We start from the raw sequence: 16,021 nt of genomic DNA, 5'->3' as shown, positions 1-16,021 counted from the left end.
AAATAAAAAGGTAGAGAGAGAGAAAAATAATTTGATCTGATAATGAAAGAAAACGAAAAAAAAGAAAAAAGAAAAAGAAAAAAAGAAAAAGAAAAAAAGACGCTCCCACTACATCTCCACAACAACAACAACAACAACAACAACAACAATAAGGAAAGGTGAGATGCACAGGTAACAAAGGGTTGCTGGGAGGTTTAACGAGCGTAACGAGGAAATTAGCCAATTAAGACGCGCGTGTCGCTTAAGATGGTGTTAAGACGCTTTATGGAGAGAGAGAGAGAGAGAGAGAGAGAGAGAGAGAGAGAGAGAGAGAGAGAGAGAGATCGTCTTTTGCTACTGCTGCTACTGCTACTACTACTACTACTACTACCACCACCACGAAGGACACAGTCACAGTAACTTCTAAAACCATCGGAGCATGAGAAGGAAATACGCTACACTACTTTAAGGACTAGGCTACCCACGGTCCTCCACGCTACACACACACACTCCCCGCTGTTACCCTTACATCCTGTGCCCTCCCTTTGTCCCTTTGTCTTCCTCTGACACACTCCTTCCCTTGTTCAAACCCGTAACCACAAGTCCAGAATAAAGTTTAAATGATTATTGGTTTATGTTCTCTCTTCAAGGTTCGTATTTTGAAATGCTTCGCTCTCACCGTTATTTTCAGAGGCGACAGAGATGATTATCCGGGTTCTCGTGAGTGTTTCTCCTGTTAACAATGTGGAAATCACGTTAATCTATCACTAGGACCGTATAAACAGTATTGAAAATCCGTGTAAGTTCAATAAGACTGGAGGGAGGGCGGCGCGGGGTTCGAGAATAGGAACTGAAAAATCGCTTGCAGTATGTTCTTTTATTTATTTATTTACTATTATTATTATTATTATTATTATTATTATTATTATTATTATTATTATTATTATTACCTATTCATTTAATTTATTTATTATTATTTCTAAGAAGTCATGTATTTTGTATCTCTAAAATCCGAGTTTTTCATATATTATTCTTAAGTATATCACGTTCTTGCCTCCAATTCGTACTGGATAATGACTTGAGCATCCGTATCCTCCTCTTTCTCTTCTTCCTCCTTCTCATGACATAAATTCCTTTCTCCTCTTCCTCTTGTTCTTATAAGACCCACACTGCTATGCAAGCAATGAGGCTATGAAAGTTAACCTATCATTAAATCAACTTTCCCTTTTTTTTCTACATCTATATCTTCATGGGTTATTGTTCTAATTTTTCTGTTTTTCTCTTTTTTTTTTTTTTTTTGAAGCGGTCACTGGCCTGCTTCCTTTCCTTGGCTATTTGAAATATTTATAACCTCCCATGCACTATAACGGGTTTAAACGCCTTAGCTACGTCCGAATTTGGTCACTAAGAAAAAAAAGAAATATAAACCGCTGGAAATGTGCTATGATTATACCCACCTACACACACACACACACACCTGTCCAGTTTTTACCAATTGGCAGGCAAGTAGTGGTGGGCGTGGGAACCTGTTTCCTGAGATGTTTTAGTAATACTCCACACACGCAGCATTGAGGGCACGCAAGACAAGAGAGGCTGCATCACACCATCAAGCCTACACATGTTACTAGTCCCTACAGAGCACACATGCCTATACCCACTCGTTATCCTTTTCATTCAATTTGTCTGCGTACATGTCCATTTACTTTCGTTTTCTCATAAATTAATCTACTTATCAATCTTCTTTCCTTTTCCATTAAGTAATCTACATAGCCATATGTCATTCTTTTTCATGAATTAATTTATTTCTTTAAAGCTTCTTGATTGGGCACTAACAATGTGATTAAGGAGTCTACTTCAGTCTTTTATCGCTCCATTTGTGAACTCGTTAAACTGTCAGATAGGGTACAAGTGTGTGGTATACCTAATGTTCGCCATATTGACGTTTATCACATTAAAGCTTTGTTGTATATGAAATCAAATATATGTACCAACTAAACCCACTATACATCTACTTAACTTCCATATAACCTCTACTTAACACTACACCAGGTGCCCAAAACAAACCAACGACAAACATAAACAAAACACTTTATTATTTGGCTTACCCACATTCCCAATCTTATGCCTTCGCCTCCACCTTGAGTAGACTGATGGCCACAGCTTTACTCACAGCCTCCTCCTCTCTTTCCCTCACTTTTATCCTCTTAAGATTCATATTGGCCAACATTCCACTAGAAAAATCCACATTCTGTACATTCACACAGGGAAACTCGCTTAAATATCCGCAGTTCTCCGTAAAACCATTGACTTTAGGAATGCCATTGATACTGCCCTTCGAGTGGCCATTAACAAGTGGGGCTTTCAAGGTCTCAATCTGCCCGGACATGAAGTCAGTCAGATATTGGCTTCTGTTTCCTCTCTTGCGTTTCTTGGCCCTGGAGCAGACCTGGTTGGTGAGGTGCTGGCCAGGGGGAGGCACAGGGGGATTGAAACGCATCTCACTGGGGTTGTATTCCTCAAATAACTCATGTATTGACCTGAAAGAGGGTAGAAATACATATAAAAAGGGTGAAAGACAGATATCCCGTGAGGTATCTGGAGTGGCAGCCTGAAGGAGGAACACTGCCAGCAAGACTAAGAAAATGGCTAGATGACGTTAAGTGTTTGTAAGACAGAAATGTACAATTAGAAGTAAACAGAGACTACATGGAGATTGCAACAGATGGAGAAGTCTGATAACAAGACTGGCGACTGACAGGTGATCTTATCTATCTGGCATCTGGTGAGAAAGTTATGTGTTAGATACAGTATTTCAGGTACAGTGTCTCCATTCCTGACAACTTGTGTAATAATCTGGGAGGGACAGAAGTATGTGTTTATGTGTTGACAGATGTCGGGTTATCATATCTTGATTCCTGCCAACTTCTGTACTGATCTAGAAGTGGACAGAAATAACACACAAACTGCTATGTAAATTCCACCTCCATGACAAACTCCCTAATCTAATTTACCATAAGAGAATTATTTAGAGGAATCACAGAATTTTATCAGAGAAATAAACATATACTTGCGGTATATGGAAACACACACTCAGCACATCCTTACCTCTTTGTGAGTGTGTAAGGGAGGGTTTTGTCTCCCTGCAGGGGTGCGCCAGCCAGAAGGTGTGTTGCTAGCTGCTGCACTGTGCTGTGGTAGTGTCTCTGTAACACAGGACAACACCTCACTGTTACCTCAGCCTCAAAACATGGGTCTTATTCTCAAGTCTTATCCTGGCTAAGTTTAGTGGCTAATAGTGGAAGTTATGGGTTTTCAAGGGCATTTTCATGATTCTAGTGACAGTTTAGCAGGCTCTAGTAGAAGTTACTGGAGTTACTAGGATGCTTTCATGATTCAAGTGATAGTTTAAAAGGCTCAAGTGAAAATTATGAAGGATTTTCAAGGGTGTTTTCATGATTGCAGTGATAATATAACAAGGAATTTAACACCCATGAGAACCCAATTAATGAACTCTTCCATGTGAGAACCTAAAGTAATGCAAAACACAGAACCACACCACAAAGCTCACAACAAGACGAACAGTGAAGTCACCATCCACACTGATACATCAAACTATAAACACTTCCACACTTACAGACAGAAGGTAGAATTCCCAGAAGGTGGAGGCAGCAGCGTTGCAGTGGTCCGGCTCCTCCACCTCCGCTGAGAACACTCCACTGGTGCCCTCAGAATCTGTCTCCATGAGGGCTTCCACTGATGGGTGAGCCTGAGGAGAGAGACAGAGAATCCACCTATTGGTTCCCCTCAAGCTGGTAAGCCAATGAGAGTGATGTGCCTAAGCTGTAGTAGGGTGGCCCACAAGACTGCCTCTTTCCTGCCTCTTTCCACCAGTAGCTGACAGAGCTAAGAGTGTGAATGGTGTGTGTGTGTATGACTGTGGGAATGATGGCCTGGTATATGACAGATGCAAAATGTAGTTAAGAATCCCCATGGTACTTCTAATTCATAAACTCATCCTTAAGCAGTTCACTGAGGCCCTACCAAGCTAGGATATATAGACAGATGTAAAGTTAATAACACCCCCTAGTACTTTGAATTCATAAACTCATCTCTAGGCATGCCATTTAAACCCTAATACACTCACCAGGATGATGCTGCGTAGAGTGGTGAGGGCTGGAATGACGCCGTGGTGCAGGAGACCCAGGCTGAGGGTGGAGAGCCGCTTACTGAAGGCTAATACACGCCCTGGGTTGGCCTTTCGTTTGTGCTCCACCAACATCTGCTTCAGGGACTCCAGGGCGGACTGTATATCGTCATGGTTCATGCCTGGGTGGGGTGATTGTACTGTGGTTAATTCCCATAAAAGATTCACTGATATAGGCTGATTTTCTTTCTTTTATTATTATCTATTTATTTATTTATTTATTTATTTTACTTATTCATTTATTTATTTTATTTATTTTATTTTTTTTTTTTGGGGTGCTGAGGGTGTGTGGTGCTATGACTGGGCTGTCCCTAGTTTGAATTCCTGCAGTGGGTGTTTTAGAAAGTGTTTTCAATGGCAACAGTTACACAAAGATCAGTTTTATGTGTCTATTTACTGCTGCCTGATTGTGGAAAATTACAGTGACCTACAAAACTTATGAATAAACTTGGTAATGCACGATAAATGAAGAAATTATAAGTAAATAAAGATCGGATGAACAACTGCAATAACAATACGAATAACTTATATGCTGTCCAACCCCATCAGGGGAATAACAAAAATAATAAAACAAAATAACAATAATAATGATAACATTGATGATAGTGATGACAATAAACAACAACAATAATGATAAAAAAAAAAAAAAAAAAAAAAAAAAAAAAAAAAAGCATCACAACTCACCTGCACTCAGCCTGAACATATTGGCGTACAGGTAAGTGAAGAACCTGTGGGGGTCGAGAGTGAGGACCTCGCCCTGCCCCGCCAGGATAGTGAACACAACCTGGATGCAGTGCAGGGACTCTCGGAACTTAAGCGACCCCTCCGACATCAGGCCACCCAGCACGTTGAGGAGGTCAGCGAAAAACTCAATGTTGATCAAGTGGGAGAACCTGGTGAGGGTGTTGTGTTGAGGTGAGGTAAGGACACTGGTAACTATGGTGACTATGATGCAGTGTTATTATGTACTAATGGATATGATTAAGTTATCGTAATGAGGGTAAAAAGTATCAGATCAGACAAGAGGGATAAGAGAAAGCAAGATAAATTCATAAATACTAGAATAAAAGTAAGCAAGATAAATTAACAGAATATAAATACTTTGCTAGTCCCTACAACAACACAAAATCTAACAACACAGGGATGGATGAGAGAATAAAAGAAATAAACTTGTAAACAAACAAAAAGAATAAAAAAAAGATAATAACAAAATAAAGAATTCTGGGTCTTCACATTGCTAACTCCTCCTCCTAACACTTCAGACCACAAACACAAACAAACACACAAGACAAAAGATAAAGACAAACAAAGTGACAGAGTACAAAATCATGCATCCTCACTTAGCCAGACCCTCCAGCACCACGGCATTCAGTTTGTTGTTGGGTCTCCTCTTCAGCACGTGGATGTACAGGCCAAACACCAGCTGGATGAGGCCGGTGTGCTGCTTCTTGCGTGCCTCACTCATCTTCTCCTCCTTGATTCCCTTCATCTGCTCCTCCAGCTTTCTCTTCTTGCGGAACAGCTGATGAAAACAGGAGGGTTGACTGACTGATTGGTTGATTGTGGCATCCATCTATCTATCTATATACCAGGCCAGCAATCCCACATGGGGTAGCATACATACATGGCTCCTTGATGGAAAGAGACAGTCTCATCCACCATACTATACCTCAGGAGCTTGGGTATGGCACAGCTGGTCACACATGTCCACAGCAAGGCCTCACAGCATACACTGGCTTGCCTCTACCCTTTCATAATGAGATTGTTCCCTACCTGACACCTACTCCAATCCTGAGACGACAACAGATGCAGGGTAAAAGTGATCATAAATTAAAGAAAATATGATAATCTGGTATGAAAAGTTGGGTCATTAAGAGCTTGAGTCAATCCTGTAAAAATAGAAATTGGTAAGTACAAACAAGACACTTATCCTTTGAATTTGAATGATCTTTTTGACATTTGTTTTAGAAATAGCACCTCAGTTGGCCTTTTTCCTGCTCTTTTTGTTGCCATTAGTCAGTGCCCCTATCACATTAAATAACTAAATAAAATAAATGATACAACACACACACACACACACACACACACACACACACACAGCACTCACCCTCGCTTCCTTCTTTGATTTCTTCTTTTTCTGCTCCTCAGTGACCTTTCTGAGAAGCTTCTCAGTGTGGGTCATCTTGCGCTTGGAATTCAGCTTGGACTCGATGATGGTGTCCAAGGAGGTGGCATCCTTCATCCTGAGCCCCAGCAGGACCCGCAGCACCTCCGGCCGCACCCTGAAGGCCCGCCGCCGCACAAAGTGGTCGATGCACTTCACTATCTGTGGAGGATGGACGGAGTGACTGGCTGTGATTGGTTGACGGATGACCAGTTATTTGTTCTCCCATTGGTTAACTGAGTCTCCCCTTCACTGATTAGTTGAAGAAAGAATGGTTACTTGTGTACTTGTCTTCCTGATTGATTAAATGACTTTCCTTCACTGACTGACTGATGGATGACTGATTAACTGACTCTCTTCACTGACAGGCTGATTGAGTATATAAGCTAAATATTTCCCCACTAACCACAACAAGAATTCAGGGAAGCACCACCAGTCTGCACCTCATAGGAATGGTAGCCCATCTTGTCAATCTTGAACATCTTGGTGAGGTAGGAGGCGGTGAGGTTGGAGAGGTCGTCGTGGGGGTGGTTCAAGATGGGCACAAGGGCCTGGATGATGTTGCTGGTGTAGTTGAAGTGGCTGTGTGTGTTGAGCAGCTCCCCAAAGCACTTCACAGCCACAATCCCTAAAGCCTGCAGCACAGAAGCCAAAGAAAATGGATGAGTATTACTTTCATTTTGTATATGAGGTGTGATCTGGCCAGCTGTGCTATGACTAAGCTCCAGGGGTATTGAAGGGTGGTCCACAAGACTATCTCTCTCCACCAGGGGCCAATGGGGCTAAGAGTGTGAATGATGTATGAATGAAAGACCAACACAACACACACACACATACTCTCTCTAATCTCTTTCAGTTTCTGGTGGAAAGGGACAGTCATGGGCCACCCTACTACATCCCAGGAGCTTACATGTACCACAGCTGGCCACACACTTCCACAGCACACACTGGTTTACCCCTGCCCCTTCATAATGTAACTGTTCCCTACCCTGCACCTGCTCCAATCCTGAGGCCACAACTGATGCAGGGAGCACTACAACACTACACACCTGCATGGCAGGGACCTTAGTCTTCTTGGAACAGTCAGACAGCATGCTCTCCAGACCCTTCAGGTAAATCTGGTAGCCGGAGAGGAGGTGGTTCTCATAAAAGTACACTTGTTTGGTTTCATTCTTCACTGGAAATGGAATGGAAAATATATAATGCAGGACTGTTTGGCCACCACCATATCACAGGTTCATCTCACATTGCCATCCCCCTCCAGTACACCAGAAAACACCATTGATACACCACAGGCTTATCCTCCATTGCCATCTGTCTCAATACATGAACCACCACCAAACCGTAAGCTTATCTCCCATCGTGTCACCTCTAATATACAACTCACATTTCTGGTTGATGTCGTGGTGCTGAATGGGGTACTGAGGGATCACCTTGTTGAACACCTCCAGCAGACTCAGTGCTGCATACTTCTTGATGGTCAGCGCGATGTCTGGGTCTGACTCGTCCATGAAGTGTAGCAAGCTGGAGAAACCTGAAAGCTGTGGTGACGCGTGTGTTAAGTCTGTGATGGGGTAGTGATGCCAATCTGAAAATTGTGGTGACAAGTGTGCTAAGTGTTAAGTGTGATGAAAAAGTGATACCAATCTGAAAACTGTGGTGATGAGTGTGTAGTGTTATGAAAAAGTGATGACAAGTATATTATGTGTGTGATGAAGAACCAATACCATGAGGCGAAATCAGAGTAGTACAGAGTAACGGGACAAAACTCTTAAATGCATTACTTATCAACGAGTCGCACTATTTATGAACCAGGATCAACTGTGAGTAGCAAGATTTTTCAAACTAATAAACTTTTCAATATATTCAGATTACAAGATTTCCTATACACAAGTTATAACTCTAAACACAAAGGAAGACAAAGGAAGAATCAGCCACCCACAAATTACCATTCACCCATTCATTTCACCAACCCAGGCACTCTCACTCTCTCCTAAAATCACCTTCACCCATTCATTTCACCAATCCAGGCACTCTCACCCTCTCAAATCACCATTCACTTATTAGTTTCACCCAGTCAGACACTCACCCTCTCCTCCGGCTGCTGAATGAAGTTTGCCGCCAGACACCCAATCTTGATCTTCTTCTCCTCCAGTTTCTTCTGCCTCTCTATCAGGAACTCAACAGCTGACTTCTCTTCAGGTACTTCCTCCTTCGCCTCCTCCTCCTCCTCCTCCTCTTCTTTCTCTTCTTGTTCTTCATTTTCTTCTTCCTTCTCCCCTTTCTCCTTATCTTCACCTGGTTTTTCTGCCTCCTCATCTACAGAATTGGTAATACATATAATAAATTACTGGTTAATAAAAAGAACTTGATACAATACTATTCATATCCTCTTTTTGTAAATATTGAGAGAGAGAGAGAGAGAGAGAGAGAGAGAGAGAGAGAGAGAGAGAGAGAGAGAGAGAGAGAGAGAGAGAGAGAGAGAGAGAGAGAGAGAGAGAGAGAGAGAGAGAGAGAGAGAGAGAGAGAGAGAGAGAGAGAGAGAGAGAGAGAGAGAGAGAGAGAGAGAGAGAGAGAGAGAGAGAAACAGCCCAGACAACTTGATTAACCTCCAGTGGATTTCAAAATACTGCTGGTGAGACTGTTAAGCACCTAAGAGCACAGGGATGAAAGTGACAAAGATGTATTTCCAAAGCCACACCTTACCTTCCACCTCCTTGAACCTTGGAATGATCCCCTTGTCAGTCTTGTAAGGCAGCAGACCCTTCACCTTCTTGCCGTCACGAACCTCATCAAAGGAGCGCGCCTTGTTCTCATATTCCTCCTCCTCTTTCCCTTCCTCTGTGTCGTCTTTGCGCTTCCTCTTTGCCCCCTTCCTGAGATGGTGAAGAAGTGATATGACATATTAAACTACCTAAGTATCTGTAATATGGCATAACTTCAACATCTATTCACATACTGTAGATAAAAGGCTAAAAGTTATACTTCCTTTTATTCCTTTGAGATGGAGTACAAAGTAATGTCACATACCAACACATACAGTAAAGCAATAGTATGGCAGTAGCTTCAATATCTATTCTGTACGCAGAAGAGACTGTAAAGGTTATGCTTCCTGTTCACCCCTTCCTGAGATGCTACTTAAGTGACATGGCTACCTATCTATATGCCAGACCAGCAATCCCATACAGGGTGGCCCAAACAAAGCACCACACATTCATGCACAGCTCACAACAACAACACATGAATACTAAAATAACACAGAAATTTAATAAGCAGTACACAGAAAAGACTGCATATAACAAGAGGCACATCAACGACAACATTATTTACAGGTTAGCAGAACGACAAGGGACTCAGAAGCTGGTTATGAATGCCAAGTCACCTCAGACAATGGCAATACTCACTTCTCCACCAAGTACGTGAGGTCCTCAGGGTCCATCATCTTCATCATGTCCTCACCTGTGGGAGAAAAATGTAATTACCATGTCATTATACAATTATAATGACAAGGGTGGCTAAGGTTGTATACAATGGTGGTTTAAAAAATACTGGTCTTGAAAAGTTTGGGTATATACATATCTTTTGTCTTTTCAATATATCACAGCTATGCAAAATATACTGCATTATCATATGTAGGTACCATAGTATTATTATTTAATGTTATTTTTGTAATGTATCTCAATTATTACCTCAAGATTTTAGTGCAATCATTTCACTAAGAATTATACTATTTTTGTAAATATTGGCAGATCTACAGAGCATCACATGTTAATGAAGTGGAACTTTGTAAAGAAAATACAGATAAAGATAAGATAAATTCACCACCGAGAGTGCAGGCCACCACAGCACACAGCCTCCCTCTGGTGTGCTGCCTGTGCATCCCTACCTGAGACCTCAGCAGTGAGGGGATACAGCTCCTCCTCAGCATCAAACTTCTCCTTGCGTTCTCTAGCTTGCTTCTTTCTCTCCCGCAGCTCAGCGTACGTCATCTTCTTCTGTGCCTTCTTCTCCTGCTTCTTCCTCTTGCGCTGTGCCTCCGTCATCTCCCCACGCTTGGCCATCTTGTATTTGCGGATGTTGGAGCTTTTGGCATGCGACAGGCCCTTCTTCTTGGCCTTCTTCGCCAGCTTGCTGCCTCGTTTCTGTTGGCAAGACAACGAAAACTCTGTAAGGTCAAGAACAAGCAAGAGCATTTACCCAAAGACTTTCCTATTCTGACAGTGACAATCTCTCTAACTTGTCAACCTCATGAAAGCATTAACCCAAGTGTGTAATAAAAAAAAATGCCAAAGTTGGTCGTTCAGAATGGCCCGAGTCGATATTTCAGAATGACCAGAATTGGATGAGGTGATGGTCCAATTTGGTATTTCAGAATGGTCCGAGTTGGGCCTACCCCTCTACACAATACTCACCGCCATGGCTGTGTGACGACCGGGCTGCTACAATACAAAAGAATACAGTAGACGTCACAATTCCCCAGGTAGTAAGTGCCTCAAGTCAGCTATCGCCATGCCCAGCACTCATGTGGCGGAGCTGGGGGCTGCACTGCTCCACACACGCTGGCAGGGGGTGGGGATGGGCCCTGAAGTGACAGAAGGCTTGGTAATAAGGGAAGTAACACGGGAAGGCAACACAACCACCTCCCAGCCGCACGCCGCTCACCGCCACGTGCTTCGCTGATTTGTTTACCTCGCCTTGCTCAGAGACCGCAGGACTAAAGTAAATTACCTAGGTTTTATATGGTTTTATATTGTTTTACGAGTGAGAATGGTGTGTGTGAGTATGTAGTGTTTTTTATGGGCCATCCCGTGTGTGATGCAAAAAACTTGGCACAGGGAATTAAAAACATACGTATGGCCGGTGTCTGAGCGAAAAAATGTGTCACGGGGAGGTAGGTAGGCGATAGATAAGAGACAGATAAGGTATGCAGCGGTTTGACTTTGCGGCAGGTATACCGAGAAGAGGCATGATTACCAGGAAAAATACTTGTGACCTTGCAGGAGTCACGAATCGCCATATAGAGATAAAGATAAAAAGATAATAAATGAATAAATAAATAAATAAATAAATAAATAAATATATATATATATATATATATATATATATATATATATATATATATATATATATATATATATATATATATATATATATATATATATATATATATATATATATATATATATATATATATATATATATATATATATATATATATATATATATATATATATATATATATATACATCACTGCAAGACAAAAGGTTTCCCCACCCTCCTTCGCTCACTTATGTCTATCAGCTTCTAGTCTATTCCAGGCCACTCTATCAGAATATGTTATCTACCTCCATATTAGTTCTCTGTCTTGCGCAGAGTGAAGATTGAGGATTGCGAAGGTGAGTGAGTGAATGCGTGGCTGACTGACTGGATGACTGGCTGGTTGGCTGATTGACTGAACGGTTGACTGAAAGAATGTCCAGCTGACTGACTGACTGACTGAAAGAAAGATTGACTGACCTACTGACTGACTAAATGGATTAATGAACAAATTAGTTAATGAAATGAACGAATCAGTAAATCAATTAATTAATTAGTGAATAAACGCATGAATGAATAAAGAAATGCATGCATCAGGGACAATCCAGAGATATAATTATCGAAGCACAAAGATAAGATACTAACTAGTGAAAATAAAATGAACACGTACAACGAAAAAAGGGATTAGATCGCAATGTAGATAGGACATAAGGAAGATTATAGTGATGATTACATTAATTATCACTGAGGATGTAAGAAATATACACCAATATATAAGAAAAAAGAAATATCAGTGACATGAATCAGGGAAGGAGCATCAGATAAAGATAAGATTGGTCAAAGAATTTTATGCTGATAAGGCAGTGAGTTCCTGTTAACAATTACTAATGAATATATAACTAGACGAATAATAAACCCTCTAATCATGGCCACTGCATTCTTTCCTATGAGATAACAATTAGGTGCATTTGGGAAGGTCTCCAGATCAGCCATTGATAAGCTTCGTATGGCAAAACTGAGATAAGAGAATACTTTGCCATCTATCGCACTGGTTGCATGAAGTCTTGGGTGATGCGAAGGTATTATCTGTGGTACATAAGAACCAGATAAAAGTACGATAATGGCATTGATTCTGTTCAAAATGACGAGTGATGACTAAAATATTTACATAGTGTATGATTTTCAGGTGGGAGCAAATGACTTCCTCCTTTCTATTTACTTATGCGTGGACAAATCTATTGGCAGGTGAGGCGAGGTCAGGTACTGTCCAGAATGACATCATTGGCGAGAATGGAGATAAGATAACGCCAACGAGAAACTGAAGTGAAGGTCCGCAGTCATTGTTATGCAGGGGAACTGACTGCAACACCAGGGAACACTCCTCCATCCTGTCAAATTTCATGTCTTATTTCCTCGCATCGAAGGTTTATCAGTGTTTTGCTCCAGCCCTTCTATCGTGATGGCGTCGTGAGTGAAGCCGAGGGGACAATCTTCTCTGAGTCTGTGTCCTGGAGGTGTGCACGAGGGCTTGACTCACAGGTGACGTCAGAAACTGGTGCACATCACGTCCCTGGCAGCCTCCTATGTTCCCTCACGCCCCAGGAAAACTTCTGATCACTGCGTCTGGTCTGAATGATTCCTGTCACGCAGCATAGGATGAGTACCCTGCTCGGTCCCTGGCGCTTATAGTCAGTAAGTACCCGAGTGTTTCGTAATGGCAAGAGATGAAATGGTCACACCTCTCAATTCACAATGTTTATTGCTCTGGGTCTCGCTCGTTAGTTTTTGACAGATGGGCGTGCGTTTCGGCAAGCAGCAAGGGAGGGTCGTGGCTGGGTGAGGCGAGGCGGTATGGACGAGCAGCGGGAGGTGAGGTTGCCATGCGGACACCAGTACCTGGCCGAGGGTCTGGGCGTGGCTATCCTCACCTGCCCTACCTGCAATGTCAACCACACGGTGGACCTCCGCGACGCCCACGACCTGCCCCCAGACCTCGACTTGCAGAAGGTGTGGCGCGAGCGTGTGCATGTTGCCGGGGGTGTCTGGGTGATGGGTGGCAATGGATGTCTGGGTGATGGGCGTCAATGGAAATCTGGGTGATGGGCGGCAATGAGTGTCTGGGTGACGGGCAGCAATGGGTATCTGGGTGACAGGCAGTAGTGGCGGTCCAACAAGTGGTATGAAGGTTGCCAACTCACCACCACAACCTCTTTACAGCCCCGGCCGTGTCCTGTGCACGGCGACCCGCTCAGGATGTGGTGCAAGGACTGCGAGGAGCCTGCCTGCGGCATGTGTGGCTTTGACAAGCACCCCATGCGTAGCCACAACGTGGTCATGGCCACCACCTTCATCAACTCCATCAGGACGGACCTCCTCGGCCGCTCACACAGAATGCTGCATCAGGCGACCAAGGAAATGGTCAAGAACGAGAACGCCTTCATCGAGTGTGAGAAAAGGCTGCTCAGACTCTTCCAGGATAGCCAGACGCTGCACCTCATGGACAACGGCCTTCGCTCTCTGATCCCCGCCATGGAGGCCGCCACGGGGGTGCGGGCGCTGCACTTCGCCGATAAGGAGCTCAAGAGGATCCAGGCCGAAGCATGGAAGATCCCCATCTCCGAAGAAACTGACGAGGGCGCCTCATCCCGCCCACAGATTCCCGTAGAGGCTGAGAGCAGCGGCATGGGCGCCCTCAGCCTGTGGATGGGCCAGGTTAGCGGCGGGCGGGCGCGGCTCATGTGGCACGCTAACAAGCTGCTGCTGTGCGCCTTCTCTGGGCCCTCGCCGCACTCGCAACCCGTCCTGCAGGTATGTCGGGGGGTGGGGGGAGAGGGGGTGTTATCTGTTGTCTGATCAGCAGTTAGCAGCAACACGTCAGGGTAAGAGGAGGCTGCGCTTCCTACTGTGTGCTGTCATGCTGCTAATGCAGATGAACCAAACAACGACAGTAATCCCCAACCCTCGCCCCGCAGCTGCTGGCGGTGCACTCCATGGGTGTGCCGAAGTTCCCTGAGGTGTTCCTGGAGCTAAGCGTGGGCCCCGAGCCGCTGGGCATCGTGTACATCAAGCTGTGGGGGCACCTCCGCCGCGCACAGAATTTCATGCTCCTCTGTTTGGGCACACTCGGTCCTTCCTTCGTGGGCTCCCACCTGCTGTCCGTCACCATGCGCGGCACCCCCAGTGAGGCCGTGGGGGCAGGGATGTACCGCGACGCCAGGGGGGAGATGAGCGCCATGCCCCTCCTGACGACGCTGGAGTGGGGCGGAGAATACCAGGTGCCGGAGACAAGGGGGTTGCTCGTGGCCAGCTCCGGGGGCAAGCCTGAGGTGGACTCCCTTTACAGCATCGTCACGGGGAGCGGCTCGCAAGGCGCTGTCTGCCCCTGCAAGTTCGGCTGGGTGTCGTCTGGGCTGGAATACCTGAGGGAGGCTGCGCGCTACGACCCCGTGGAGCAGGTGAGGGTGAGTCAGTGCGGTCTTGTCCTGCCGAAGTTGTAGCGGATCACTCTGGCTCTGCAGGGGTGTGGGGAGACGGCTCACTCTGGCTCTGCAGGGGTGTGGGGAGACGGCTCACTCTGGCTCTGCAGGGGTGTGGGGAGACGGCTCACTCTGGCTCTGCAGGGTGTGGGGAGACGGCTCACTCTGGCTCTGCAGGGTGTAGGGAGACGGCTCACTCTGGCTCTGTTGATGATTCGGAGTTCGGAGTGTTGTGCGTTGCGACGTCACTCACCAGCGTCAGTGTGGTTGGTATCGGTATGATGGACATAACAAGTAAGGAGGATTGAATTCATAGAAAACGGACTGAAGTGACTGATAGCGTTTGCGTAGTGTAAGGACATACCTGTTAACCTCCCTCACGAAACAGCGGTAAATAAAAGCAGGTAGGGAGCTCCCGAGTTTACTAGAGTTTATTTGGGAGCCACTGCTTTACAAGGACGTGAGATGGCGGGTCACTTAAGCCCTACAGACTGGAGGTATCATCACAGGGACCTTGGCTGTGATCTATCAGGGGCCTTCTGCATCGCCCGAGTCACGCGCAAGAATTGTTGTGTTTACCCTGGCGAGACTGGCAGAGCACCACACACTGTACAAGCCTAGCGACCCACCACTGCCTTGACAAACTATAATGAACTTCTATTTGCATTGATATTAAAAAAAAGTTCCGTTATTTTTGTATTCCAAACGAAAAGCAGCCGCTAAATGTGACTGTTGAACCTGATTACTTTGTTGGCTTTGTTGATTAGCTAACAAACGATTAAAGAGTGGCTGGAACTGGCCCTAAAAATTCCAGAACTGTTTTGAGTAATATTTATCCCTCATAAGGACAGGGTATAGCTCAATGTCTCCAAAGATGTATCATATAAATTAATGTGAACGTGTATCTATGCAGAATAAAGTTTCATTTCAATTTTCATCCTTCATGCACGTGTTATGAAACGGTAATGAGAGAGAGAGAGAGAGAGAGAGAGAGAGAGAGAGAGAGAGAGAGAGAGAGAGAGAGAGAGAGAGAGAGAGAGAGAGAGAGAGAGAGAGAGAGTCAGTCTTATCTTATATACATATGTTATCAAAACTTCATTATCACTTCTTGTCCTTTTCTAGGAACTATGACGAGAATAACTCAATGAACATCAAATAGGA

The 16,021-nt window shown here is 44.3% G+C and overlaps 2 protein-coding genes across 3 annotated transcripts in view; one reads left to right on the top strand and one right to left on the bottom strand.

Moving 5' to 3' along the window:
* The window catches only part of LOC135093581 (nucleolar complex protein 3 homolog), a 14,709-nt gene extending 3,808 nt beyond the window's left edge, over positions 1-10,901 (bottom strand). Inside the window, exons 1-15 of one of the 2 annotated variants that reach the window (XM_063992959.1) lie at positions 10,760-10,901; positions 10,234-10,489; positions 9,752-9,806; positions 9,054-9,223; positions 8,437-8,666; positions 7,735-7,888; positions 7,397-7,524; positions 6,791-6,982; positions 6,291-6,509; positions 5,524-5,705; positions 4,868-5,076; positions 4,124-4,305; positions 3,614-3,745; positions 3,085-3,182; positions 2,085-2,516 (exon numbers count right to left, since the gene is read on the bottom strand). In XM_063992959.1, coding sequence (XP_063849029.1) covers positions 2,099-2,516; positions 3,085-3,182; positions 3,614-3,745; positions 4,124-4,305; positions 4,868-5,076; positions 5,524-5,705; positions 6,291-6,509; positions 6,791-6,982; positions 7,397-7,524; positions 7,735-7,888; positions 8,437-8,666; positions 9,054-9,223; positions 9,752-9,806; positions 10,234-10,489; positions 10,760-10,765 — 2,631 coding nt within the window. In that variant the 5' untranslated portion in view covers positions 10,766-10,901 and the 3' untranslated portion in view covers positions 2,085-2,098. Of the gene's footprint in view, positions 1-2,050; positions 2,517-3,084; positions 3,183-3,613; positions 3,746-4,123; positions 4,306-4,867; positions 5,077-5,523; positions 5,706-6,290; positions 6,510-6,790; positions 6,983-7,396; positions 7,525-7,734; positions 7,889-8,436; positions 8,667-9,053; positions 9,224-9,751; positions 9,807-10,233; positions 10,490-10,759 lie in introns of those variants that run through there. The other variant, XM_063992958.1, reaches the window with a different exon arrangement.
* Positions 10,902-12,717: 1,816 nt separating this feature from the next.
* On the top strand, positions 12,718-15,791 carry LOC135093430 (uncharacterized). The gene is made up of 4 exons (XM_063992709.1): positions 12,718-13,076; positions 13,167-13,391; positions 13,602-14,192; positions 14,357-15,791. The coding sequence occupies exons 2-4, from the start codon at positions 13,236-13,238 to the stop codon at positions 14,879-14,881; spliced, it is 1,272 nt and encodes a 423-aa protein (XP_063848779.1). The 5' UTR covers positions 12,718-13,076; positions 13,167-13,235; the 3' UTR covers positions 14,882-15,791.
* Positions 15,792-16,021: the final 230 nt, after the last annotated feature.

Source organism: Scylla paramamosain, chromosome 43, assembly GCF_035594125.1.
Source record: "Scylla paramamosain isolate STU-SP2022 chromosome 43, ASM3559412v1, whole genome shotgun sequence".
Lineage (NCBI taxonomy): Eukaryota > Metazoa > Arthropoda > Malacostraca > Decapoda > Portunidae > Scylla > Scylla paramamosain.
The sequence above is the reverse complement of the archived record's forward strand: the minus strand, read 5'-3'. Positions and strand labels throughout refer to the sequence as shown.